Consider the following 26,618-nt stretch of genomic DNA (forward strand, 5'->3'; position numbering starts at 1 on the left):
TTACCAATACCTTTTCTAGTTACCAGCTGCATGCCACTCATGTTAATCTTAGGGCTGAAGAGAAGCAGGAACTCTGGGTAGGTTGATCTCTTTCTCCAAAATGTTAGCCAGGCTTTGGTCAGAAACGTAGAGTTATTAGTAAAAATGCTAAAAGGCTAACCTGGATCTAACTATTGTGTACATAAGATTAGCAGTTCTTAGTTATCCCTGTGGTAAAGACAGATCTAATGGGATGAATGCTCCTCAGTCGGGCTGGTCTTTCTGGTACCGTAGACTCTCTCCAGGTAGCAAGGGATTTAGCATTTCATGAAGTCGCTGCGAATCATCAGTGTTCAAAACCAACAGTGACAGAGTTTACTGGGAAATGGCTTTTCTTGTGTAATCTTTTCCTAGCATCTCCCGTGCTCTCCCTGTAGCACCAACAGAAGCGCCACGCTTAGTACCGCGACACGGAGCCTCAAACCTGTCTTTAGAGTTACCCTGACCTCGTAGGGACTGGTCGTTACCAGGCGAGCTGGTACAAGGTCTGTTATTAAGTCACAGCCCCACGTACTGAGCAGCTGGTGCCCCAATATGAATCCCCCCTTAAGAAGCCCTACCTAATCAACCTGCATCCAAACAGGAAGGAAGTGGTGAAGATTTAACGCCCGCCTCTTGTTTGAGTTGCTGCCTGGGCCAAATGTGATGTAAGGGAGCGGGACAGATCCTCGCCATGCGATGCTTAGAAAATAAAAACTGCATGAAACCAACGCGGAGAAAACCCTTGCTGTGTTTCAATTCCGATAACCCCGTTTACTAGACTTGTGATACACTCTCTACGTACTCGCCTATGGACAGAATTTACATGATATTGTTGAAGTCTCAAATCGCTCTCGACTATTGAGCTCTCACTGGAGATAGCGTCTGCTGCTTTAGCTAGCTGCTGGTCCCTAACGCCCACAGGAAGTGCACCTGTGGTTTTGGTATGGGCCAAAAAGACTTGTTCCCCTCTGACATCGAGAAAGAGACGTCTGTAAATCAGAGGATAACTGGGGTGTAAAATGCGCTGAAAGCTGAATCCAGAGCTACATAGCCAAGAGGAGGCGAAGCACCGTCAGTATTCTCAGAGTGAACCGCACTCATGAAAACAGGTATAAACAATGAGGGCAAATTGAGACACAGCAAGTGGTCGTTTGCTGCTGCACTCGTTAACCAGCGGTTCCTCCAACGATCAAGAGAAGAAGCCGACAAACTGCATCTCAACTCCACAAGTAACACCTTTTCCTCCCATCACAGCCTGAGTGTCAGGTGTAGGCTACAGGAAGTCCAGAGCTCGGATCACCAGAGGTTAACACAGAGATGTGATGATAAGTCTTTTCTATATTTTTGGATGTAAACAAAAAATAAAGTTGACCAATATTTAGCTAGCTCACGATGCTACAGCTAATGGATAAGTATGTAGTCTTCTTCCAGGCCTTACTGGTCCTGGCTTCATAATGCTGCTGCTCTCTGATCTTCCAGCAGCTAATGCTTGCGGTCATTAGTTTTCTAGATGTTTGATATTTATTATCGGCAGACTCTTGCGTGACTCGTTATAGGACTCGGATATTGCGTTTGGACTGTGCTTTGAGGCAGGACATAGTAAAGATGCGAAGGGTAAGTCCAGTTTGAAGTTATGAAGCTTATATTTTAAATATTAAAATGAGTTATTATGGATTTCAGGGGATGTCAAGTTCAGCCCCTTGAATCGCCATCCAATGAAAGGCTGTTAAAGTGTGTCCGCTCTAAAGAGCTGCAGGCAGGAGTCCGAACAGCCTGGACGGTTTAAGCATTATCCTGAAATAAGGTCTGTGGTTAAAACCAGCTGAAGAGATCTTACCGAGTTGTTCTATGTCAGTAAATACCCCACGGTGGATTAAAAACGGAGGTTGCTAACGAGTGTCGTCGATTAGATTTCAGATTAGCGACGTTATATCTGCGACAGTAAATGGTTGTTATTGAGAATATGCTAATGTTAGGTAGCATTGCGTCAAAGTTAAAATGTGGTTGTGAAAGTTTAGCCCTGATAACATGAAGCTAACTGCTACCTGTTTTTACCTTGCGTTCGGGACCTTAAGTGTTCTGAGTGATGTTTAACTAGTTTATCCAGTTGGAGTTAGCTCAGGAAGCTAACGTAGAGCTTTTAGCTCAGTGCTCATGTATAATGTCATGGTAATTATCCAGGATTAATCTTCAGGCTCTCAAGACGTTGCACCACCGATCTACTTCACTTTTCCATCCGTGTTGTTTTAGTCTCATTAACTGTGAATTAGCACCTTTTGGGATTTCATGAACTTTTCCTTTCAGTGCGAACCTCTACGTTAGCTCAGGAAGCTAATGTAGGGAGCTTTTAACATTTAAGGGTCAGCTGGATATCGTTAGCTTTTGCAATTTTTGCCACGATTTACTGGTAGTCTGTCATCAAAATGGTAAGTATCTCTATATGTAACATCAACGTCTGTTAGCGGTGCTAACCCACCAACTGCACGTCTAACTGTGTTAGCTTAGCGTCCGTTACACCGTTACTCTCCTCTTGATGCATATATTCATAAATGCGTGGGTTGTATCTTCTGCATGTGCTGTATTGTTCAGGTTGTAAAGCAGCATTGATGACAGATATTTACGGCTGCAGGCGCTTTAGACGCTATCCTTCAAACGGCCGCGCTGCCCCACAATGCATTGCGGTTCTCTTTTTTTTGATCTGTGGCTTCTTGGCCTTTTACTAGCCTGTCTGAAGCTAATGTTAGCTAGCGTACAGAGCATTACGGTTGCGGGTCGGATCGAGATCTGAGCGTTTAGTGGACTGAGGCTCTGTTCCGCTGGATTTGAAATATAAAACATGATGTGTGTAACAATGCTAGCAGCTGTTAGCGGTAGTGCTAGGCTCGAGGACTGTCGTCAAGGTTCTGGTTCTGGTTCTGTTTCGGTCCGGATCAGCTCTCTGATTCCATCACCCAAACGCCTGACACGCCACTCACTTTTTCTCATTTATAGCTTTGCGTCATCTCGTTTGCCGCGTCGAGTTTCAGGTAGTCTGGTTTACACTGGAGGAGGAGGAGGAGGAGACAGGAATGCTTTTACAAGTTGTTATTAAATAATACGTTTAATATGGAGTTTCTCATTATTTACTATGATTTGGTAAATGGGCTTCTTATGACCCGACGGTCAATCGAGCTTTGTTAAGTTTTATTTTGAAAATCAAGTCAATTTATTACTTATCCAGATTCAATTCCACTTCCGTTCTCCGGAGGAAGAACTGCACTCTGGATGAATTAGTGTAGAAGATAATGAAAATATTGATCTTTAGCCGTTCTGCTGATGTGTGCTATGCTATGCTATATGAACTGTAGCTAGGGCCGTGATGTTCTTCAGATGCTCAGCGGCTTTTATTTTGAAACTACTCAGAAGGTTTTGAAGCAGGTTGTGTGTTGACGGTGAAGGTAGGTGATGGTTTTCATCTTCTTTTATAATATATAATAATAGTGAAGTCACTCTGTGATCTGAAGGGCGATTCTCTTTGGATTAACGCAGTAATGGTTTAGTCAATTAAGGTGTGATTTGATCAGTGAGTCTGGAGTTAAATCCGGGGCTTCAGGGAGACCTGCTCCCCCTGATCTTTATATTTAACACGTTCTTTAACAAGCAGATTTCCAGCTGGTCAACATCCCAGCTATTGAGTCGTGTCTGTCAACACTAAACAAAATAGTTATTAAAGACAAATGTCTTGCGCTTCTATTGGCTAGCGCACCCACACATTGTAAGTGATAGGCTAAGGGGCGGGACATCTCTAAGCAAGTGACCAATCACAACAGGGCCAGCAAGCTAACCAATCAGAGCAGACTGGGGATCTCTGCGAAGCCGGCCTCAGGGTACCAGGAGGCCAGAGGGTCTGAACGGTGGCATGATTTGCAAACTACAGACAGTAGCTGCACTTTCTCTGCTGTATGTAATGTAGTTATGTATTTAGAGAGGGGGGGGGGGGAACTGGACCGTCTACATTCATAGTCTCTCGTTAGTGTCTATGCTGACGGCAGGATTAATACACAGGTCAGATCCTGGTCAGTTGTAAACCTCCTCACCCTCAGAGACTCAGTGTGATGTTTTGCCCCCCCCCAGGCCTCCCATTCAGCGATCCGAAGAACGTCTGGATCTGCGGACACTCTCTGGTTTACTGGGCCGAGTCCCGGGCCAAGTCCCCGGAGGTGGGCATGCAGCTGGGCATGGACCCCAGCCGGGTGACTGTGGGTTGGAAGGGGACCCAGGGCATGACGTGGTCCCAGCTGCTGCCCCAGCTGCACCAGCTGAAGGTCACCTGGCCCAACCCCGACGTGCTCATCATGCACCTGGGGGGCAACGACCTGAGCACTGACTCACCCACCGACCTGCTGGCCTCCGTCAAGAAGGACCTGACTTCCATGAGGAGCATCTTCCCTTCCTGCCTGCTGGTATGGTCCTACATTCTGCCCCGGCGGGTGTGGCGCCACTCGGCCGACAGTCAGGAGGTGGACCTGGTCCGCTGCACCGTCAACCGCCGCATCCACAGCATCGTGTCGGAGCTGGGGGGAGCCTCGCTGACCCACGAAAACATCCGCTGCGGTGCCAACACCGGGCTGTACCGCGCGGACGGTGTCCACCTGTCGCCCAAAGGCATCGACGTGTTCAACCTCAACCTGCAGGACTTCCTGGAGCGCTGGGAGGCGGAGCTTACCGAGAAGAGCTGAGGCCCCGCCCCTTCCTGTATGATCACAGCCCGGCGGCACCGCAGGTCATCGATTTTAGTTTGAACACGAGGAGCTTCAGGATTCCTCATGATACACTTTGTCTCTGAGTACCTTAAAGCATTTCTCTTTAGAATAAATCAAACCTGCTGTCTTCCTTTCCCTCATTTGTTCCTGATGATAGACATGTTGAGGCTGCAGGTAAGAAGTCCTTTACTCTTCATCTTCTGACCAATGTTTCTGTCTGATTCAAACTAATAAAGTTATCAATTCCAGAGTGTTGTGCTTTACTTAATGCAAGGCAAGAAAAAATGCTTTTCATCCAAACTATTAAATAGAAATGATGTTATTCACTATAAATAGAACATGTTGAGTTTCATCCGTCAACAGGCTTTTATTCATTACACCTTTACTTGCACTTCATTCAGAAGTCATTGTTTGGAAATCGAAGTCTCGTGCTTTGTTGGTATTCATTTCCCTGTATTTTAATAAAGATGTTTTAGTATCACAAACAGGCTTCTTTAACAATATGAAACCCAAGGAAATAATAATAAAAACCGCCTGCAGACAGAAGACAGAGTCCTTCACTGACAGGTAAGTCTCTCATACGGGGGGTCACAAGATTTAAGACATTTGATATGAAGGGTGTTTTTATTGTGTATATTCTTGCTGGATTGTGGTGCATAAACACAAGAGGGATATGAATACATAAAATAAACAGGTTTTAATCAACATGACTGTAAACCGAATCGGGAGAAGGTGCAGAAGTATATTCATAAATAATATGTTAATTCCCACATCTGTTTACACGGCCAGACTGATGATGCCCCATGAGGCGGCTGCAGGTACTACAACAACAACAACAACAACAACAACAACATATATATAAACATGGTTACACGGTGCAGGGGGACAGGAAGCAGCTGCTTCAGAACTGAACAATAACTTCATCAAAATAAATGATGTTCTTGCTGTTCATTTCCCATAGTTTAAGTTTACTATCTTAAAACAGAAAATGTAATCGTTGACAAATGAAATGTTTTGATTTGACTCCAGAATATTGTATTGTTTATAATTAAAGTAAACAACATGTTTATTTCAAAGTCATTCTATTATGCTTCCCCGGTCAGAACCCGTCCTCTCTGTTATGGAGCTTTCTCTGCAAATAACCGGTCTGCAGAGTCTCACCCCTCAGAGTACAGCCTGCAGCGAGTAAAGCTCTGAAGCAGGAGAGACGTGTCCCTCGAACGCCTCGTTGGAAATTTTTCTTTTTCCATTTTTATCTTCCGGGGGCTATTGACGTCACTAAATCAGACCAATCGGCAAATTGGCATGCCCATAGCTATAGACCAGCAGGCACACCTTCTGCCAGCCGACCGTTTACTGTTGGAAGACTGACATGTCAAAGAAGTACTGTGCCCTGAAATGTGAGGGGAAATGTCATCTGTTTGCCTTACCGAGGCAGAACCACGAAGAAGTCAGTGGTTGAAATTATTTAAACTCTGTTCCTTCAGCGGTTCGAGGTACTGTACTGTGTGCCCGGCATTTTACGGACAGCTTCAGAAACCTCGGACAGGTTGATGCCGATATGCAAAGCGTGCAGTACTGAAGGACCAGGCTGTTCCTACTGCGTTTCAGTTCTAACATCTGAAATGTAACAGCGACACAAAATAAAAAGGTTCCACTGTGATACCGCCTGCTCCAGTCCCTACTGGGACGGTGGGTCCGGTCCATCACGTTGGTCTGTGTCCTGTCAGGACCGGACTCCGGTTCAAACATATACGACCTTCACACATAAACTGATGCTCAGCTGTAACGGGAAGGCTAGGAGAGCGTTCTGTTAGACAGGGCGGAGCCTCTCTGGTTGTTGACCAATCGGAACAGAGTGGGCGAGCTGACCAATCAGAGCACACTGGGCTCATAGGGGGGGGGGGGGGGGGGCAGGAGCTCAGACAAGGCCTGAGGACAGAGTGAAGAGAGGTACTACACAGAGATGCTGTATGAGGAAACCAATGTGATTTTGGAACATTGAACAATGTAAATCTATTCTAGCACACCTCAACAATGGAACCAGGAACAGTAAAAACGGCCACAAAGTTCTGCTTCAGAAACATTTAAATAAAAGAGTTTAAGCGTTACTTTATTTACATCCAAACAAACACATTAGAGAAACATGAACTGTAAAGATAATCACCTTTTAAACTGTTGGTAAAACTACCATCTGATGAACTCTGTAATCCGTTTTTAATAAAGATATACAAATATTTGTTCTGCTTTGTGTGTGTTGTGTCTGCCGGGACTGCAGCCTCTTAAAGGTCACTTTCTAATGTCAGACATTGTGACGTAAAATAATCTGTGACGTCATTTGTGGGTTGAGTGGCATTTAGCCATACAGAATCAGAAATACTTTATTTATCCCAAAATGGGGAAAAAATGGTTACCGCAGCAAAATACAAAACACTATGAAACAGAAAGAAAATGAAATATGTGAGTAGTGAGTGAATACTGCAATGTAATGATAGTATAAATGTACAGAGAGCACGTTGAGTCCAGCTCACAGAGAGTCCTGCAGCCAGAGGGGGTTACTGTACAGAGTTACTGCAGAGGGCAGGAAGGTTCTCCTGGACCTGTCCTTGTGACAGCGGAGCTGGAGCAGTCTGTTGGAGAAGGAGCTCCGCTGTCCTGGCTGGCTGTGCTGCAGCTCCTCATTTCACCCTCTGTCTGAAACCAGAGCCCAGTCTAAATTCTTAGAAAAACCGAAATTCGGATCAAATGTTTTATATTTCAACTATTGTTTTTCCTTTTATTTGTGTTTACTGTGTTGTTTCTTTACTTTGAACCGTATTGGAAACCAAGATTACAAGTATTTTTTTAATGAATAAAATACTACATAAATAATAAATACATTGTTAAATGAAAGTCATAAATGAATAAGAGGGGGAGTGTACCCGGTGAGCCTGCAGGGGGCAGCCCCGCTCTGTCTCTGCAGTAGAAGAAGAAGAAGAAGAAGCGGGAGGTTGTTGCAGAGAGTCTGGCTTCACAGTAAACTCAGTCCAGATACCGGATCATCTGAGTCTAAAGTCTCCGTCTAGATACAGGATCACTCCAGGTCTACTGAGTATCCCTCAGTCCGGATACCCTGGATCCCTCTGCTGGAGGACATGTACCGAGGCCGGCGTCAGAGAGGAGGCTACCGGCCGCCTGAGGCCCGCGGTCCGCCGCAGAGGCCCTACCCGAGCCCGGGGTTCAGGGAACACCGGCCCCGGCCCCCCTACCACCCGGGACCTCCAGTGCACCAGGACCCGTACCGCAGGAGGAGCTACCCGTCTCCCGGGGAGCCATGGAGCTCTGGAGCCCGGAGAGAGGTGGGTCCGGGGTCTGTTCAATGTTAGTGTGGATATCAGTGATAGATCCACGCTTTATATCTCAGAGCAGAACCCCGTGCAGACCCTGTGCAGTACTCGGTCTCCACAGAGTTCTGCACAGGATCTGCACGGTGGTTCTGCTGGAGCAGGAGCAGATCCTTAGCACGCTTTGTTTGGTTATCAGCTCCACAGGAAGCAGTCTCTCCCTGAAGCCCATATCTGGAAGGTGTGTAGCGGCCACACGTTGGTACTACAGGCTCCGGGCCCTTTTCCCATTGACTTACATTCACAATGTTCTTTATCAGAGAGGAGGAGGTCCAGTGCGCATGCTCTGTGGGCCCACATCCGGGTACTTTCTGACTACACGCTCGCTCTGCTTCGGCTTCATGCGCTGCTGAGCGAATCTCATAGGAATGACCGGAGCCTCAGTTCTCTCTCTCTTTCCAGACAGGTTAGCGTCTGTGCAGCGAGCTGAGTGGCGCTTAGCTCCAGAGCTCAGTGTTCCTCACACAGCCAACATGTTGTATCCACCACAGTCACACCTTCACTCTCATATGTTTCAGGGGCTTTAACGGAAATGCACCATGCTAACGCTAGCTATCAGCTAACAGTGTAAACAGGGTATTTATTCACAGAGGTGTTAAGTAACTAAGTACGTTTACTCAACTACTATTCTGAGGTACTATTATGCTACTGTGTACTTTTACTCCACTACATGTATTTAATCCCTTTATTTACTTTACAGATCTGGATTAATGATGGTAAATATAATGACCCTTAAATCAGACTGTAGTTCACCTGCAGTAAATCCAGCAGCTACCCTGCAGTATACAAAGCATTCAAACTAGCTGCACCTTTACCAGCTCTGAGAACACTTTAATGATCAATCATTATAAAACATATCAGAGATATTATTCTGAAATGGACCAATCAGACAATGACTACTTTTACTGTCGCTACTTTAAGTACATTTAGAGGAGAGTACTTTCTACTTTCACTGGAGGAACATTTAGAATACTTTCACTGTGACAGAGTATTCCTACACTCTGGTACTTCTACTTTACTCAAGTACAAGATCTGAGTACTTCTACTTTACTCAAGTACAAGACCTGAGTACTTCTACTTTACTCAAGTACAAGACCTGAGTACTTCTACTTTACTCAAGTACAAGACCTGAGTACTTCTACTTTACTCAAGTACAAGACCTGAGTACTTCTACTTTACTCAAGTACAAGATCTGAGTACTTCTACTTTACTCAAGTACAAGACCTGAGTACTTCTACTTTACTCAAGTACAAGACCTGAGTACTTCTACTTTACTCAAGTACAAAACCTGAGTACTTCTACTTTACTCAAGTACAAGATCTGAGTACTTCTACTTTACTCAAGTACAAGACCTGAGTACTTCTACTTTACTCAAGTACAAGATCTGAGTACTTCTACTTTACTCAAGTACAAGACCTGAGTACTTCTACTTTACTCAAGTACAAGACCTGAGTACTTCTACTTTACTCAAGTACAAGACCTGAGTACTTCTACTTTACTCAAGTACAAGACCTGAGTACTTCTACTTTACTCAAGTACAAGACCTGAGTACTTCTACTTTACTCAAGTACAAGACCTGAGTACTCGAGCACTCATAAATGTATAAATATCTGTTCATGGGTCTATGACTAATGCTCAATATTTTAAGTGGTGTAGAGATATCCCCCACATCCCATAATGCAGTGTGTTTATAGCAGCAGTGTCTCTGCAAGTGTTTATGATTGAAGAGCCGCGCTGTATTATTAAGAATGAGGGTCAATGTTCTGAGAGGTGGAGGATATTCAATAAGTTAGATTTCAATTTCTTGATAAATGAACGTGTCTTTTCTCCCCCCCAGAGGTCGCTGTCGCCCATCGACCACAACCTCGTCATCACCGTCGGCAACGAACTGACTGGACCCTCTGGCTCCGCCCCCTCACGCCACCATGACAGGTAAGGTCACCTGGTCTTCACAAACCGGATCACGTCTTTAAAAGGTGCCCCTTTCAATGCCGTCCCGACTGTAAACCGCTTCCTTGTTTCCCAACAGAGACTACGCTCCCCGGCCCGAGTACGAGCGGAGCAGGAGTCGGGGACGGAGCCGACCTGGCAGCCGGAGTCCGGACCGGAGTCGCGCCAAGAGTCTGGACGGGCTAAGAGCAGGGGCCGGAGTGCAAGTCGCAGTCCGGACCGGAGCCGGGCTAAGAGCAGGGGCCGGAGCGCGAGTCGCAGTCCGGAGCGCAGTCCGGATCGGAACCGGGCTAAGTGCAGGGGCCGGAGCAGGAGTGCGGATCGGAGTCGGGCTAAAAGTCTGGGACGGGCTAAGAGCCGGGGTCGGAGCACGAGTCGCAGTCCGGAGCGAAGCAGAGCCAAGAGCCGGGGCCGGAGCATGAGTCGCCCCCGCAGCAGGTCCAGGGTCGGAGCCACGGCCGCAGTAAGAGCCGACCACGGAGCCGCAGCAGCAGCTCCAGCTCAAGCAGCAGTGGCGGGAAATCAGGCAAAGAGTTCAGAGAGCTGGACTCGGCGCGGCGCCGCAAAGAACTGCAGGAGCTGCTTAGCCAGCCCACCAAATCCATCCTGAAGAGACGCCAAGACTCTGAGGACTCGCCGTCTCTCAGGGTAACAAGAACCTGTCCACAATCGGTGCCTATCCCCTTTTACTACTGCTTGATCCCCTCTACTGCCTACTCTCTTTACTCCTGTCCTCTTTACTCCTGTCCCTCTTTACTCCTGACCCTCTTTACTCCTGACCCTCTTTACTTCCGTCCCTCTTTACTCCTGATCTCTTTACTCCTGACCTCTTTACTCCTGTCCTCTTACTCCTGATCCTCTTTAACTCCTGACCCTCTTTACTCCTGTCCCTCTTTACTCCTGACCCTCTTTACTCCTGTCCCCTCTTTACTCCTGTCCCTCTTTACTCCTGACCCCTCTTTACTCCTGACCCTCTTTACTCCTGTCCCTCTTTACTCCTGTCCCTCTTTACTCCTGACCCTCTTTACTCCTGTCCCTCTTTACTCCTGTCCCTCTTTACTCCTGACCCTCTTTACTCCTGTCCCTCTTTACTCCTGTCCCTCTTTACTCCTGACCCTCTTTACTCCTGTCCCTCTTTACTCCTGACCCTCTTTACTCCTGACCCTCTTTACTCCTGTCCCTCTTTACTCCTGTCCCTCTTTACTCCTGACCCTCTTTACTCCTGACCCTCTTTACTCCTGTCCCTCTTTACTCCTGATCCTCTTTACTCCTGACCCTCTTTACTCCTGTCCCTCTTTACTCCTGACCCTCTTTACTCCTGTCCCTCTTTACTCCTGTCCCTCTTTACTCCTGTCCCTCTTTACTCCTGACCCTCTTTACTCCTGACCCTCTTTACTCCTGTCCCTCTTTACTCCTGTCCCTCTTTACTCCTGACCCTCTTTACTCCTGTCCCTCTTTACTCCTGTCCCTCTTTACTCCTGACCCTCTTTACTCCTGACCCTCTTTACTCCTGTCCCTCTTTACTCCTGACCCTCTTTACTCCTGACCCTCTTTACTCCTGTCCCTCTTTACTCCTGACCCTCTTTACTCCTGTCCCTCTTTACTCCTGTCCCTCTTTACTCCTGTCCCTCTTTACTCCTGACCCTCTTTACTCCTGTCCCTCTTTACTCCTGACCCTCTTTACTCCTGACCCTCTTTACTCCTGTCCCTCTTTACTCCTGACCCTCTTTACTCCTGTCCCTCTTTACTCCTGTCCCTCTTTACTCCTGTCCCTCTTTACTCCTGACCCTCTTTACTCCTGACCCTCTTTACTCCTGTCCCTCTTTACTCCTGACCCTCTTTACTCCTGTCCCTCTTTACTCCTGTCCCTCTTTACTCCTGTCCCTCTTTACTCCTGTCCCTCTTTACTCCTGACCCTCTTTACTCCTGACCCTCTTTACTCCTGTCCCTCTTTACTCCTGACCCTCTTTACTCCTGTCCCTCTTTACTCCTGTCCCTCTTTACTCCTGACCCTCTTTACTCCTGACCCTCTTTACTCCTGTCCCTCTTTACTCCTGACCCTCTTTACTCCTGTCCCTCTTTACTCCTGTCCCTCTTTACTCCTGACCCTCTTTACTCCTGACCTCTTTACTCCTGACCCTCTTTACTCCTGTCCCTCTTTACTCCTGTCCCTCTTTACTCCTGTCCCTCTTTACTCCTGTCCCTCTTTACTCCTGACCCCTCTTTACTCCTGACCCTCTTTACTCCTGATCCTCTTTACTCCTGTCCCTCTTTACTCCTGTCCCTCTTTACTCCTGACCCTCTTTACTCCTGTCCCTCTTTACTCCTGTCCCTCTTTACTCCTGTCCCTCTTTACTCCTGTCCCTCTTTACTCCTGTCCCTCTTTACTCCTGACCCTCTTTACTCCTGTCCCTCTTTACTCCTGTCCTCTTTACTCCTGTCCCTCTTTACTCCTGTCCCTCTTTACTCCTGATCCTCTTTACTCCTGTCCCTCTTTACTCCTGATCCTCTTTACTCCTGTCCCTCTTTACTCCTGATCCTCTTTACTCCTGTCCCTCTTTACTCCTGATCCTCTTTACTCCTGTCCCTCTTTACTCCTGATCCTCTTTACTCCTGTCCCTCTTTACTCCTGACCCTCTTTACTCCTGATCCCCTCTACTGCCTACCCTCTTTACTCCTGTCCCTCTTTACTCCTGTCCCTCTTTACTCCTGTCCCTCTTAACTCCTGTCCCTCTTTACTCCTGTCCTTCTTTACTCCTGACCCTCTTTACTCCTGACCCTCTTTACTCCTGTCCCTCTTTACTCCTGACCCTCTTTACTCCTGACCCTCTTTACTCCTGTCCCTCTTTACTCCTGATCCTCTTTACTCCTGACCCTCTTTACTCCTGACCCTCTTTACTCCTGTCCCTCTTTACTCCTGATCCTCTTTACTCCTGATCCTCTTTACTCCTGACCCTCTTTACTCCTGTCCCTCTTTACTCCTGTCCCTCTTTACTCCTGATCCTCTTTACTCCTGACCCTCTTTACTCCTGTCCCTCTTTACTCCTGTCCCTCTTTACTCCTGTCCCTCTTTACTCCTGTCCCTCTTTTCTCCTGTCCCTCTTTTCTCCTGTCCCTCTTTACTCCTGTCCCTCTTTACTCCTGATCCTCTTTACTCCTGTCCCTCTTTACTCCTGTCCCTCTTTACTCCTGTCCCTCTTTACTCCTGTCCCTCTTTACTCCTGTCCCTCTTTACTCCTGATCCCCTCTACTGCCTACCCTCTTTACTCCTGTCCCTCTTTACTCCTGTCCCTCTTTACTCCTGTCCCTCTTTACTCCTGTCCCTCTTTACTCCTGACCCTCTTTATTCCTGTCCCTCTTTACTCCTGTCCCTCTTTACTCCTGTCCCTCTTTACTCCTGATCCCCTCTACTGCCTACCCTCTTTACTCCTGTCCCTCTTTACTCCTGTCCCTCTTTACTCCTGTCCCTCTTTACTCCTGTCCCTCTTTACTCCTGTCCCTCTTTACTCCTGTCCCTCTTTACTCCTGTCCCTCTTTACTCCTGTCCCTCTTTACTCCTGACCCTCTTTACTCCTGACCCTCTTTACTCCTGTCCCTCTTTACTCCTGTCCCTCTTTACTCCTGTCCCTCTTTACTCCTGATCCTCTTTACTCCTGTCCCTCTTTACTCCTGATCCTCTTTACTCCTGTCCCTCTTTACTCCTGACCCTCTTTACTCCTGTCCCTCTTTACTCCTGTCCCTCTTAACTCCGGTCCCTCTTTACTCCTGTCCCTCTTTACTCCTTACCTGCTTTACTCCTGTCCCTCTTTACTCCTGTCCCTCTTTACTCCTGACCCTCTTTACTCCTGTCCCTCTTTACTCCTGACCCTCTTTACTCCTGTCCCTCTTTACTCCTGTCCCTCTTTACTCCTGTCCCTCTTTACTCCTGTCCCTCTTTATTCCTGTCCCTCTTTACTCCTGACCCTCTTTACTCCTGACCCTCTTTACTCCTGATCCTCTTTACTCCTGACCCTCTTTACTCCTGTCCCTCTTTACTCCTGTCCCTCTTTACTCCTTACCTGCTTTACTCCTGTCCCTCTTTACTCCTGTCCCTCTTTACTCCTGACCCTCTTTACTCCTGTCCCTCTTTACTCCTGTCCCTCTTTACTCCTGTCCCTCTTTACTCCTGACCCTCTTTACTCCTGTCCCTCTTTACTCCTGTCCCTCTTTACTCCTGTCCCTCTTTACTCCTGTCCCTCTTTATTCCTGTCCCTCTTTACTCCTGACCCTCTTTACTCCTGACCCTCTTTACTCCTGACCCTCTTTACTCCTGTCCCTCTTTACTCCTGTCCCTCTTTACTCCTGTCCCTCTTTACTCCTGTCCCTCTTTACTCCTGTCCCTCTTTACTCCTGACCCTCTTTACTCCTGACCTCTTTACTCCTGACCCTCTTTACTCCTGACCCTCTTTACTCCTGATCCTCTTTACTCCTGATCCTCTTTACTCCTGTCCCTCTTAACTCCGGTCCCTCTTTACTCCTGATCCTCTTTACTCCTGACCCTCTTTACTCTGACCCTCTTTACTCCTGACCCTCTTTACTCCTGATCCTCTTTACTCCTGATCCTCTTTACTCCTGTCCCTCTTTACTCCTGTCCCTCTTTACTCCTTACCTGCTTTACTCCTGTCCCTCTTTACTCCTGTCCCTCTTTACTCCTGACCCTCTTTACTCCTGTCCCTCTTTACTCCTGTCCCTCTTTACTCCTGACCCTCTTTACTCCTGTCCCTCTTTACTCCTGATCCTCTTTACTCCTGTCCCTCTTTACTCCTGTCCCTCTTTACTCCTGATCCTCTTTACTCCTGATCCTCTTTACTCCTGATCCTCTTTACTCCTGATCCTCTTTACTCCTGATCCTCTTTACTCCTGTCCCTCTTTACTCCTGATCCTCTTTACTCCTGTCCCTCTTTACTCCTGTCCCTCTTTACTCCTGATCCTCTTTACTCCTGATCCTCTTTACTCCTGTCCCTCTTTACTCCTGTCCCTCTTAACTCCGGTCCCTCTTTACTCCTGTCCCTCTTTACTCCTTACCTGCTTTACTCCTGTCCCTCTTTACTCCTGTCCCTCTTTACTCCTGACCCTCTTTACTCCTGTCCCTCTTTACTCCTGACCCTCTTTACTCCTGTCCCTCTTTACTCCTGTCCCTCTTTACTCCTGTCCCTCTTTACTCCTGTCCCTCTTTATTCCTGTCCCTCTTTACTCCTGACCCTCTTTACTCCTGACCCTCTTTACTCCTGACCCTCTTTACTCCTGACCCTCTTTACTCCTGTCCCTCTTTACTCCTGTCCCTCTTTACTCCTTACCTGCTTTACTCCTGTCCCTCTTTACTCCTGTCCCTCTTTACTCCTGACCCTCTTTACTCCTGTCCCTCTTTACTCCTGTCCCTCTTTACTCCTGACCCTCTTTACTCCTGTCCCTCTTTACTCCTGTCCCTCTTTATTCCTGTCCCTCTTTACTCCTGACCCTCTTTACTCCTGACCCTCTTTACTCCTGACCCTCTTTACTCCTGTCCCTCTTTACTCCTGTCCCTCTTTACTCCTGTCCCTCTTTACTCCTGACCCTCTTTACTCCTGATCCTCTTTACTCCTGTCCCTCTTTACTCCTGACCCTCTTTACTCCTGATCCTCTTTACTCCTGACCCTCTTTACTCCTGTCCCTCTTTACTCCTGTCCCTCTTTACTCCTGTCCCTCTTTACTCCTGACCCTCTTTACTCCTGATCCTCTTTACTCCTGTCCCTCTTTACTCCTGACCCTCTTTACTCCTGATCCTCTTTACTCCTGATCCTCTTTACTCCTGATCCTCTTTACTCCTGATCCTCTCTACTACTAACCATAACTAACCCCTGACGGTCCCAATCCCTGACGGTCCCAACCCCTGACGGTCACTAACCGCTGACCGTCCAAACCCGTGACCGTCACTAACCGCTGACCGTCACTAACCCCTGACCGTCACTAACCTCTGACCTTAACCCGTGACCGTCACTAACCTCTGACCGTCACTAACCTCTGACCGTCACTAACCCCTGACCGTCACTAACCTCTGACCTTAACCCGTGACCGTCACTAACCTCTGACCGTCACTAACCTCTGACCTTAACCCGTGACCGTCACTAACCTCTGACCGTCACTAACCTCTGGACCGTCACTAACCCCTGACCGTCACTAACCCCTGACCGTCACTAACCCTGACCCTCACAACCGCTGACCGTCACTAACCCCTGACCGTCACTAACCTCTGACCTTAACCCGTGACCGTCACTAACCTCTGACCGTCACTAACCTCTGACCGTCACTAACCCGTGACCGTCACTATCACCTGACCGTCACTAACCGCTGACCTCACGTCCCCTGACCGTACGAACCTCTGACCTTAACCCGTGACCGTCACTACCTTCTGACCGTCACTAACCTCTGACCGTCACTAACCTCTGACCTTAACCCGTGACCGTCACTAACCTCTGACCGTCACTAACCTCTGACCGTCACTAACCTCTGACCGTCACTAACCCCTGACCGTCACTAACCCCTGACCGTCACTAACCCCTGACCGTCACTAACCCCTGACCGTCACTAACCCCTGACCGTCACTAACCTCTGACCTTGTTCTTCATGTACTGTTGTTAAATAAGGTTTGAATCTGTCCTCAGAGCATCAGAACAGGATCTCTAGCCTCTGGCTCAACCGGCTCTGTTTCTTTTGTTTAAAGACCTCGGACTCCCCCCGCGGGTCCCACATGTCTCAGGTGGCTGAACAGCTGCTTCAGGCGGTTAAAGGCATGGAGCCTCACCTGGTGGCGTCGGTGCTGTCGGAGTTGCGGTCCGACCCCCAGATGGCACAGCGCATTGGACTCGACGCCGAGATCAAAGAGATCCTCCACATGCTTGGGGGGCCGGCCGGGGCCCAGGAGAGAACGGAGGACATTGACGATGAGGAGAAGTTCCTGTACGGAGACTCTGAAGACCCCAAACTCCCCTCTGAGGTGGTCTGTCCCCAGAGTCTGGACCTGTACGGAGATGTGACGGAGGACGCGCTGTACGAGGACTATCCCCCCTCGCAGAAACCCGTCCTTGCTCAGACGTTCAGCCTCCCACTGGGGCCTCACCTACATGCCCCCGCCGCCATTGGGCAGGTGGATGCGAGGTACCGGCCCTCTGCCACCTCGGACCAGAACCTGACAGGGCCGGAGCCACCAGGGCCGGGGGAGCGTCAGGCGCTGGACGAGTACGAGAAGATTCAGGACCTGCTGAAGACCATCGGTATGGACCTGGGCGTGACCGAGATCAGCAAGATGGCCGCCAGGACCAAAGAGCGTCTCCACGGAAACAAGCCGCCCCCTAAGACACCCACCCGCAGACAGAGGTCGTCCTCCGGCAGCTCGGAGAGGGGCCGGGGTCACGGGAGGCGTAGCCAGAGCAGGAGGCGGAGCCAGAGCAGGAGGCGGAGCCACAGCGGCAGCTCCAGCAGCAGCAGCGGGGGGCGGGGTGGCAGCTGGAGCAGCGATGATGGCCGCAGGAAGCGATCGTTTCCTGTCAAATCCCACAAACACAGCAAAGAGTCGAGTGCCGAGAAGACCGCCGTTGCACCGCCAAACAAAGAACCGCCAGCAAAAACCCCCGAAGCACCTGTCCCCCCCACTCATCCCGGGACCCCCATTCCCTCCTACCCGTCCTCACAGGTCCACGGCATCATGCCCCCCAACTTCCCCCCCCCAGGGTTCGGACAGTATGGGAATTACCTGCCCTACATGCCCGGGCAGTGGCCCCCCATGTACCCACCTCCCAACATGGCGATGCCCCCGAGCACCGGCCCCGACGAGTTGCCCCCCACCCTGCCGTACCAGAACCCCTACAGCACCCTCCCGGTGCTGGGGGCCAAAGGTGGGTCATTATTAAAGGGATAATGTAAATGTTAAACGAGAGGAACCAAGTTTTTAGTCTGCTGGATTAAAGGAGTTGTAGTTTTCTGAAGGTGTGGATGATTTCCTCAGGTGTGGTGAAGCTGAGCAGTCAAGAGAGGAAAGTTTCTGAGGAGCAGAACAACGAGAGCCAGAAACAGAAGGTAAGTCCTGTGCGGGGGGGGGGCAGGGCAAGACAGGACAGGGCAGGACAGAGCTGATCATCGTGTGTGTGTGTGTGTAGGTTCTGGAGGAAAGGGAGAAACTGAAGCAAGAGAGGGAAGTGCGCATGAAGAAGAAGGAGTATCTGATGAAGGAGCTGGAGAGGCTCAGGAAACAGCAAGGTCTCTCACACACACACACACACACACACACACACACACACACTTCAATCTTTAACCAACATTATTCATTTATTTGAACTCATGTTGTTGTTCTTCCTCAGGCGAGTTGCTGAGGAAGAAGCGTCGGGAGAAGGGGGGGCATCGGGACCCTCTGCTGCAGGAAGTGAGCCGGCTGCAGGAGGAAGTGATGTCTCAGATCTCCAGCCTGAGGCGCGAGCACGAGGCAGCTGAGAAGAAACGCAACGAGATCGAAAAGATCGCCCTGATCCTCGGCCTGATTCCGACCGACCGCCCCCGCCGACTCCCCCGCCCCGCCGACGAGCCGCCGCCGACACCAGAGAAGAGGGCCCACGAGGGGGGGGGCAGCCCCAAGCCCGCCTGCAGCTCCTTGAAAGTACACACACCTGCACAGGTAAACAGGACGCAGCATAGCTAGGGCTCTGTCTTCTAGGATCACCTGGGTCCTCAGGTAGCAGCTAGTGATGCTGATCTGTAAAGGCTCTTTACTCCTCATGACCTCACTAAGCTTCTTAGTGACCAGTTAGTCCTCAGTGAATCCTGAATACTGAAATTTAGAAAAACAGCTGCAACAATTTGGCAGAAAAAATTACCTAATTTATAATTGAGAGTCGTTACGCTGACGGGAAGTCGGGAGAGAGATTATTTATATTTTCTGTCCAAAAGAACTTCTGCGACGACGTAAAACTGCGAAACTCTGTGGAGATTACAGTAAAATAAAAGTCTGACTAAAGATGTTCCTCTCAAATGCTGGGAGGAAAACCGATAGCTAGCTCAGCTGTGGGAACAAGCTTTATTTTGAAAGATCAGTCAGCTGTTTGCATCGTTGTTGCGCGGCGGTCCGTGCGGCGCTGATTTGACGTCTTGATGCCGGAGTGCAGAGACGGTAAGAGACGTTTCCTTCCTCCAGAGTTTCAGCAGCGTGAATGTTTTAGAGAGTCCTGCCCTCTCCCTCTCACCGTCCTCCATCTTTGTTTCCCAGCAGCCCGCGGTGGTGGCGCCGTGCAGTGCGGACCCCGACCTGCCGCCCGCCGAAGCCCCCGAGCCATTTGAATACTATGACGCTGGAAACCACTGGTGCAAAAACTGTAACGTCACCTCGGGATCTATGTTCGATTTTTTCACGCACCTGCACAGCAAGACGCACCGGAAGGTCGGTTTGCCCATTTGAATATTTATATTTATTCATGTATTCATTTTTTCAATTTTCAATTGTTCAAACTTTGACAGATTTGAAGAATAAAAATGAATATGTGAGAACACCTGGAGCTCAGGCAGCAGAGTGTGTTTGATATCCTCACCTGTGCAGCCCTGCAGGTGTAACCCTGTCTCTCTGTCCTCAGACTCTGGACCCGTACGACCGGCCCTGGTCCTGTACCACCAACAGCAGCAAGAGCCTCCTTTCAGAGGAGAAGCTCACCAAGCCCGCCAAAGGTACCCCCCCCACCCCCCACCACGTTAAACTGGTTTTCTCCCATGATGCCGCTGTGCGAGCTGCTGAATGTTGTGAGCGTCTCTCGTCTCCAGGTGGATCTGCGGCTCTTTGAGTCTTAATGAAACCTGTCTCCGGGACTCGTCACCACAGAGGACACCGACACTCTGATGTGTTTCTGTGTTCTGTGAATGAAACGCACCTGTATTCTCACTTGTTCTTTACATATTTAATATCTAATACAAAACTCATGATCAGATTTCCTCTCTCTGACAGGCTCTGGTGTGAGGGCGTGGCCAGGTAACCATGATTGACAGGTTACTGCTCTGTGCCGTGTGTTAAACACTGTGTGTGTGTGTGTGTGTGTGTGTTTCAGGCTCAGAGTTCCTCCTGCCCGTCAGAGGCTTCTTCTGTCTGCTCTGCAAAACCTTCTACGGAGACGCCATTTGTGCCGAGGAGCACGTCACCAAGCACGCCCACAACGAGAAGTACAAGGTGTGTCCCCGCATGGGGTGGGTGGGTTCACCACAGGGGGTGCGTTGACAACAGGAAGTACAGGGGGCCGGTGGAACAGTGAGTCTATCTTAGGAAGGTTCCTAACGGAGCGAAATGACCCAGAGGTCCCTCAGTGGCCGCCATGATAAGAGCTGCTCTGATTCTCTAGATGAGAGGAAAGGAGCTCTGTAGCTTCCTTTAGGAAACACTGGATCTTCCTTTAGAAGAGGAAAGGAGAACATGCTGTCCCACAATGCCTTGCAGCAACATTTACTGTGACGCAGCATCCGGCGGTTCACGGAAACAGCCGATCGTGAGAAATGCGTTCGGTTCCAAAGAGCTTGGTTCTGAACGTTCAGCTCTGGATTCATCAAAAGGAGAAATATGAACGGTACTTTTACTGAAAGGATCAAATAGAGTCTCAGAGTCTCTGAGCTGTGTGGGGTTTCTGAAGCCTTTACTACATGTTGAACTGTGATATCCAAAGTGATAGCTGAAGGCATCACTAGTTTATTATAACACATTTGTATTTATTATAAATATGTCATATAATCATACCTATTGGATTCATGTGGGTTACTACGTGAGGCCGGAGGGGGGGTTTTGTAATGCAGAGTCTCTGCTGTCCTGGTTCCTAAAGCAGAAACAGCACCATCAGAGAGCACGGTGCAGAGGAGAGGCTCTCAGTAGCTTTAGAGGAGCTGTAGTTCCCCACAGCAGACGCTCATTAAGGACGGCCTTCATCATCAAGACGTGGATAGTGTCGCTCAGTCGGGTTCTCAAAGCAGCCTCTGTTCTTCAGTTCTGTTGAGTTCTCCTATCCACTGTTCCTTTACCCCGGGACCTTTCACACAGAGGTCAGGAACAGCAGATAGATAGACCATAGGAGCAGATTTTTGGACGATTCGACCGTACCCAGGGTGTGTTCCCAACAGGAAGTAGTATAATATCTGAATGCTTAAGTTCCGATAGGATATTTTTACGATACTTGATATTTCTGATGTTCCATGAATGCATCGTCTGTAGAAAATGTGACCTTGTTGAGTTTCCAGACTTTAGTTTGAGACGTGTTTTTGTTCTGGTTCTCAATCTCTTCCTGTTCTGGTTCTCCTTCAGAAACAGATGTACGAGAACCCGCTGTACGAGCAGAGGAGGAACCTGGACCGCCAAGCCGGCCTGACCTCCGACACCGGTGGCAAGAAACGTAAACATGAGGACGAGGCCAGCAAGGACAAGGAGGAAAAGTCCAAACACAAGAAGGAGAAGAAAGACAAGGAGAAGAAGAAAGAGGAGGTACTGACGGAGGAGAAGGTTAAGAAGGAGATGGCGGAGAAGCCGGGTTGGAAAGAAGAGGATTTAAAAACTGCTAAAGGCCTGGAGGAGGAAGTGAGGCCAACTTACAGCAAGAAAGACGAGGAAGAGGAGCAGTTCAAAAGCAGCAAGAAGGAGGACAAGTACCGGCACAGCAGGAGGGAGGAGGAGGAACGGTACAAATACAGAGAAGAAGAGGACCGCTACCAATACAGCAGAGAAGAACAACACCAGCATCGCTATGGCAACCGTCCAAAGTACGGACCAAGAGACGAGGAGTTCAAACACGGGAAATACTCAGAGTCCAGATTCAGGTCTGAGCGTGAGGAAGGGAAACCCCAGGAACCCTTCAAAAAGCTTCAGCCAGAGAAACCAGTAGCTAAACCAATAGAACCCCCGCCAAAGCCCTACGATCTGCCCAAGATCCTCTGTGGACCCAGTCCCGCCATGAGGGCAAAGCTCCGAAAGCAGAGCCTGGATGCTGGAAAACCAGCACCCGGGACCGCCTCCTCGACCCCACCATCATTTGGGAAGTTCACCTGGAAGAAGAGGGAGAACTTCCTGGCGAAGGAGGCGGAGAAAGTGGCCGCCGAATTCATCAAGGAGGACGAGGCGGCGGCGAACCAGGACCCAGCTTCAATCCAGGACTCCTTTGCCAAATCAATGGCGGTTGCTAAAGAGATCGCGCAGAAACTGGGGGGCCACCAAACGCCTCCATGGGTCTCCAACGGGGCCAACCGGGGCCGGATCAGACCCAACCTCCCTGCACCAGCCGTCGTCCTGAGGAAAACCGCTTTGATGGGTAAACCAGCGCCCCTGAACACTTTCCTCTCCATGAGACCACAAGGATCCAGTTTGCCATTTCAACAGGAAGTGCCATCCATCTCAGATGGTCTGCTGAAGGTCCTGAATGCTCAGAAACATACGCAGGAGAGTAAACCTCCACCTCCAAGTCCTGCACCTGGGACATCCAAGGCTATGCCCCCGCCGCCGGTGACAAGACCTGCACCGTTTGAGGCTAAACCCCCAGCACCAGTGTTTGTACCTGCACTCCCTCCGCCAGTCTTAAAACCTGATCCGTTTGAAACTAAACCCCCACCATCAGTGTATGGACCTGCACCCCCTCCGCAGGTCATAAAACCTGCCCCGTTTGAGGCCAAACCCCGGCCGGCAGTGTTTGGTCCTGCACCTTTTGAGGCTAAACCCCCTCCACCAGTCTTCAAACCTGCACCGTTTGATGCTAAACCTGCACCTCCAGTTTGTAACCCCGCCCCGTCAGTTTCCAGACCTGCACCCGCTGAAATTCCCCCTTTGCCCAAACCGGCTCCACCCACCATGATGAGGATTGTGTCCGACGTGGCGGCCCCAGGGGTCCCGGAGGGGGAGCAGACCCGGACGGTGTTCGTGAAGCCTCCCCCCTTCATGAACCTGGGGGACGGGGCTCAGAGGTCTGAGAAGCTGAAGACTCACCTCGCTGCAGCCAAAGCCCAGGACCTGTTCCACCTCTTCTACAGCAAGGGGGACCAAACCGGGGCTGCAAACATCACCAAACCACCAGCAGACCCCAGAACGGACGGGACAAGCACTAACAAAACTCACCTTACACCCATACAGGCAGCCAAACTCCCACCTGAGCCTTTGATCCAGACCACGCCTCCCCCCGAGGTTTCTAAACATGCACCACTAAACCTAGTTCCCCAGACACAGCCTCAGTCAGACATTCAGATTGCATCCGTCTGGTCCCTGCAGTCCCCCCCCACCCAAACTCCTGAGGAAACCCCACCGAAGCTGAGTCCACCTCCTAAGTTTCAGAGTGAGGTGCAGGACCACCTCACCAACCCAACCTCTGAGCCCAATGTCTTCCCACAAACCAAACCTGCCGAGCTGAAACCGACACCCCAAGCCCAGTCTCCCCCCAAACCGGCTCCTGAAATCCAAAAAGAGCCCCAACTCAGCCAGGACCCCCAGCTTCATCTGGAACCCCAACCAGACCATGACCTTCAGCTCCATCTAAAGCCCCTACCAGACTCGACTCCAGAACCTGCACCCAAACCGTGCCCAAAATCCCGTGGCAAGAGAACCCCTCCTGCCCCCCGCCCTGTCCGACAAACCAGATCCCAGACGCGATACCAGACCCAGCAGCAGCAGCAGCAGTCCGACCCAGCTTCGGGAGAATCTGACTCTGCAGCTTCGGACACAAAGAGGCTGGACACCTCAGAAGAAGGTCCTGACCCCGGCCCGCAGGTGGAAAAGGGGCCCGGCGAGGACCTCCCCACGATGGAGATCACCCCCGAAACGCTGGGCCTCCCCTCAGACCTGACCTCCTTGGATTTTGACTACGACTTTAACTTTGAGTAGGAGGTCTGCATATCGGACTGCACCTGAAGGCAGCTGAAGGACTCTACTGGAACCTCCTATGGTCTCCTGATTCTCGAGGTTCGTTGTGCAGCCCAGAGGACCATGAAGACACAGTGATGCATTGTGGGTAAATAACAGAAATATGTTCAAAAGTTTTACATCAAAAGAACCGGAATATTTTATTATCAGTTTTTTCTGACTGTTCGTTTTCAGAGAATATCTGACCCTCCAAACATTTCCTGTCTGAGGTGCACCCACCTGTTCTGTTTTATACCCAGCGTTACGTTCCTCTCCAGAGTAAATGATAAAGTTTGGACCAAAAGACCTCCATGTTCTCGACCCGGTTTACAGCTCCTGTTGTCGGAGGGAAGTCTGTTAGTAAATGCTTCATGTAGAGTTTTAATAAAAGTTAGTGACCAACAATGTGTGTGTGTGTGTGTGTGTGTGTGTGTGTGTGTGTGTGTGTGTGTGTGTGTGTGTGTGTGTGTGTGTGTGTGTGTGTGTGTGTGTGTGTGTGTGTGTGTGTGTGTGTGTGTGTGTGTGTGTGTGTGTGTGTGTGTGTGTGTGTGTGTGTGTGTGTGTGTGTGTGTGTGTGTGTGTGTGTGTGTGTGTGTGTGTGTGTGTGTGTGTGTGTGTGTGTGTGTGTGTGTGTGTGTGTGTGTGTGTGTGTGTGTGGCAGAGGAAACATGAACAGCGTTTACTAAAAGCTGCACAAACCAAACACTGCAAGAAGCTCCAACACAACGGAGACCAGGGGACACTAGAGACAGACGCACACAGCTGGAGACCGGGGGACACTAGAGACAGACGCACACAGCTGGAGACCGGGGGACACTAGAGACAGACGCACACAGCTGGAGACCGGGGGACACTAGAGACAGACGCACACAGCTGGAGACCGGGGGACACTAGAGACAGACGCACACAGCTGGAGACCGGGGGGACACTAGAGACAGACGCACACAGCTGGAGACCGGGGGACACTACAGAGAGACGCACACAGCTGGAGACCGGGGGACACTAAAGAGTGACCTGGGTGACGTTCAGGATCATAAAGTTGGACTTCTGTCTCTGTCTCAGAGGGAGTCTGTCTCAGAACTGGAAGTGTGTGTCAGTCTATCTGAAGGTTAGCTACGTTAGCGAGCTAGCTTCCTCAGATCTGCAGGGACATCAGGAGTCATGTGATCACTTTGTTAAATTAGAAAACATCTCAGGTGAGTTTCCAACAGAGACAGTAAAATGCAGGAGTGATGTTATGTGTTTAAGTTGAGATATGTTTATAGATAAAAGCAGTGATAATGCAACATTAACATATTGTAGATTCTCTGCAGCTTCACTTCTAATAAAGACAAAGTTCATCAGGTTACAAACGGGTGATGAAAAGCAGATTAAAGGTTATTTTATTATTATTTGACCAATTCAGGAGGTTAGATTATACACTGCTTTGGTTCTGTTTTCATTTATCATTCGAGCATTTTAACTATCAGGAACAATGTTCATATTTTTATTTCACCTGACATTTAATACTTCCTCGGCTGGAAAATCCTCAGGTAAGAAAGCAACCTTTTATTATTTAAATTCAACATTTATTAAAACATAAAGCCGCTTGTTAAAGACAAACAGCTTGAAGGTCATTTATTTTTGATCTTCCAGCTGTTCCTCTTAGATTCTGAATTACATAAATGTTTTATATTTTGCTGTAATTTATTCACAGGAAATAATGTTTTTATATTTTATTTACATGGTAATTAAATGTGTAGGTTTTAACCTGAATTGTTGTAATAAAGCCTACGTTCTGGTTATAATCTCATATTAATGAACATGTATTAAAATAAATAATTGAAAAATAAATAAAACATTTCCATAATTTTTCTTTTTTCAATATTAACATTTTAATGATTTGATTTTTTGAATTTCATGATTGTTTTATAAATTATTTGTTGATTTATTTAATAGAACAGATTAAAAAAGCTGAGTTTATTCTTTTCTTTAACTTTAAACCAAAAGGCTATTTTACTTTATTATTAATGTATTCTTCCTCTAACATGTCGGTAAAGGGTTTTATTTACTGAACCATATTTCTGTGATTATTTAAAATTTGATGAATAAAAATGCTCTTTACTGAATTAAGGCGTGTTATGAAGTTTCTGAAATAGTAAATACAATGATTATTATTCTCTCATGTTTCGGTTTGTGTATAATTATATAGAGTATTATAATAAACCGCTTAAATAATGGCTGTTTCAGGTTTGGTATGATCAGGGCTGAGGCTGGTTCAAAGATGTAACTCAGTGAAAATAAACATATTTATTCATGGAGGTTTTTGATGCACAAATGTCTGTTTTCCAGAGTCTTTAGAGCAACTTCTTATAAAGTGAGTTAAGACTACTGTTACAAATTAAAACAAGGACAATATCTACACAAAATATACATATGTGAGAAACCGAGAACAGTATAGTATAATATGAAAAATACTATATTGGAAGTGATCATTACTAAAGTATTACAGTACTTTTACTGCATTAGTCCTTTCTTCTTGAAGGTGTTTTGTTGCTGGGAAGACTCTTCATTGTACAACATTGACAGGCAGCCAATCAAATAAATCCCCAACGCATTGCTAAGCAAGCTGTGCGCCTC

The 26,618-nt window shown here is 48.6% G+C and overlaps 2 protein-coding genes across 6 annotated transcripts in view; both read left to right on the top strand.

Moving 5' to 3' along the window:
• The window catches only part of si:dkeyp-121d4.3 (serine/arginine repetitive matrix protein 2), a 41,068-nt gene extending 36,057 nt beyond the window's left edge, over positions 1-5,011 (top strand). For all 5 annotated transcript variants that reach the window (XM_063875605.1, XM_063875608.1, XM_063875606.1 and 2 more), the window contains one exon: positions 4,135-5,011. In XM_063875605.1, the coding sequence (XP_063731675.1) occupies positions 4,135-4,739 (605 nt within the window). In that variant the 3' untranslated portion in view covers positions 4,740-5,011. The remainder of the gene's footprint in view (positions 1-4,134) is intronic.
• Positions 5,012-7,716: 2,705 nt separating this feature from the next.
• znf318 (zinc finger protein 318) lies at positions 7,717-24,404 on the top strand. The gene is given in 13 exon segments (XM_063875612.1): positions 7,717-8,101; positions 9,984-10,078; positions 10,176-10,270; positions 10,273-10,539; positions 10,542-10,744; positions 16,836-18,006; positions 18,117-18,187; positions 18,268-18,367; positions 18,469-18,779; positions 19,368-19,538; positions 19,729-19,819; positions 20,194-20,312; positions 21,429-24,404. Coding segments are annotated over 13 exon segments (5,451 nt in total). The 5' UTR covers positions 7,717-7,897; the 3' UTR covers positions 23,982-24,404.
• The last annotated feature ends 2,214 nt before the right edge of the window (positions 24,405-26,618 follow it).

Source organism: Eleginops maclovinus, chromosome 22 (assembly GCF_036324505.1).
Source record: "Eleginops maclovinus isolate JMC-PN-2008 ecotype Puerto Natales chromosome 22, JC_Emac_rtc_rv5, whole genome shotgun sequence".
In the NCBI taxonomy this organism is placed as follows: domain Eukaryota; kingdom Metazoa; phylum Chordata; class Actinopteri; order Perciformes; family Eleginopidae; genus Eleginops; species Eleginops maclovinus.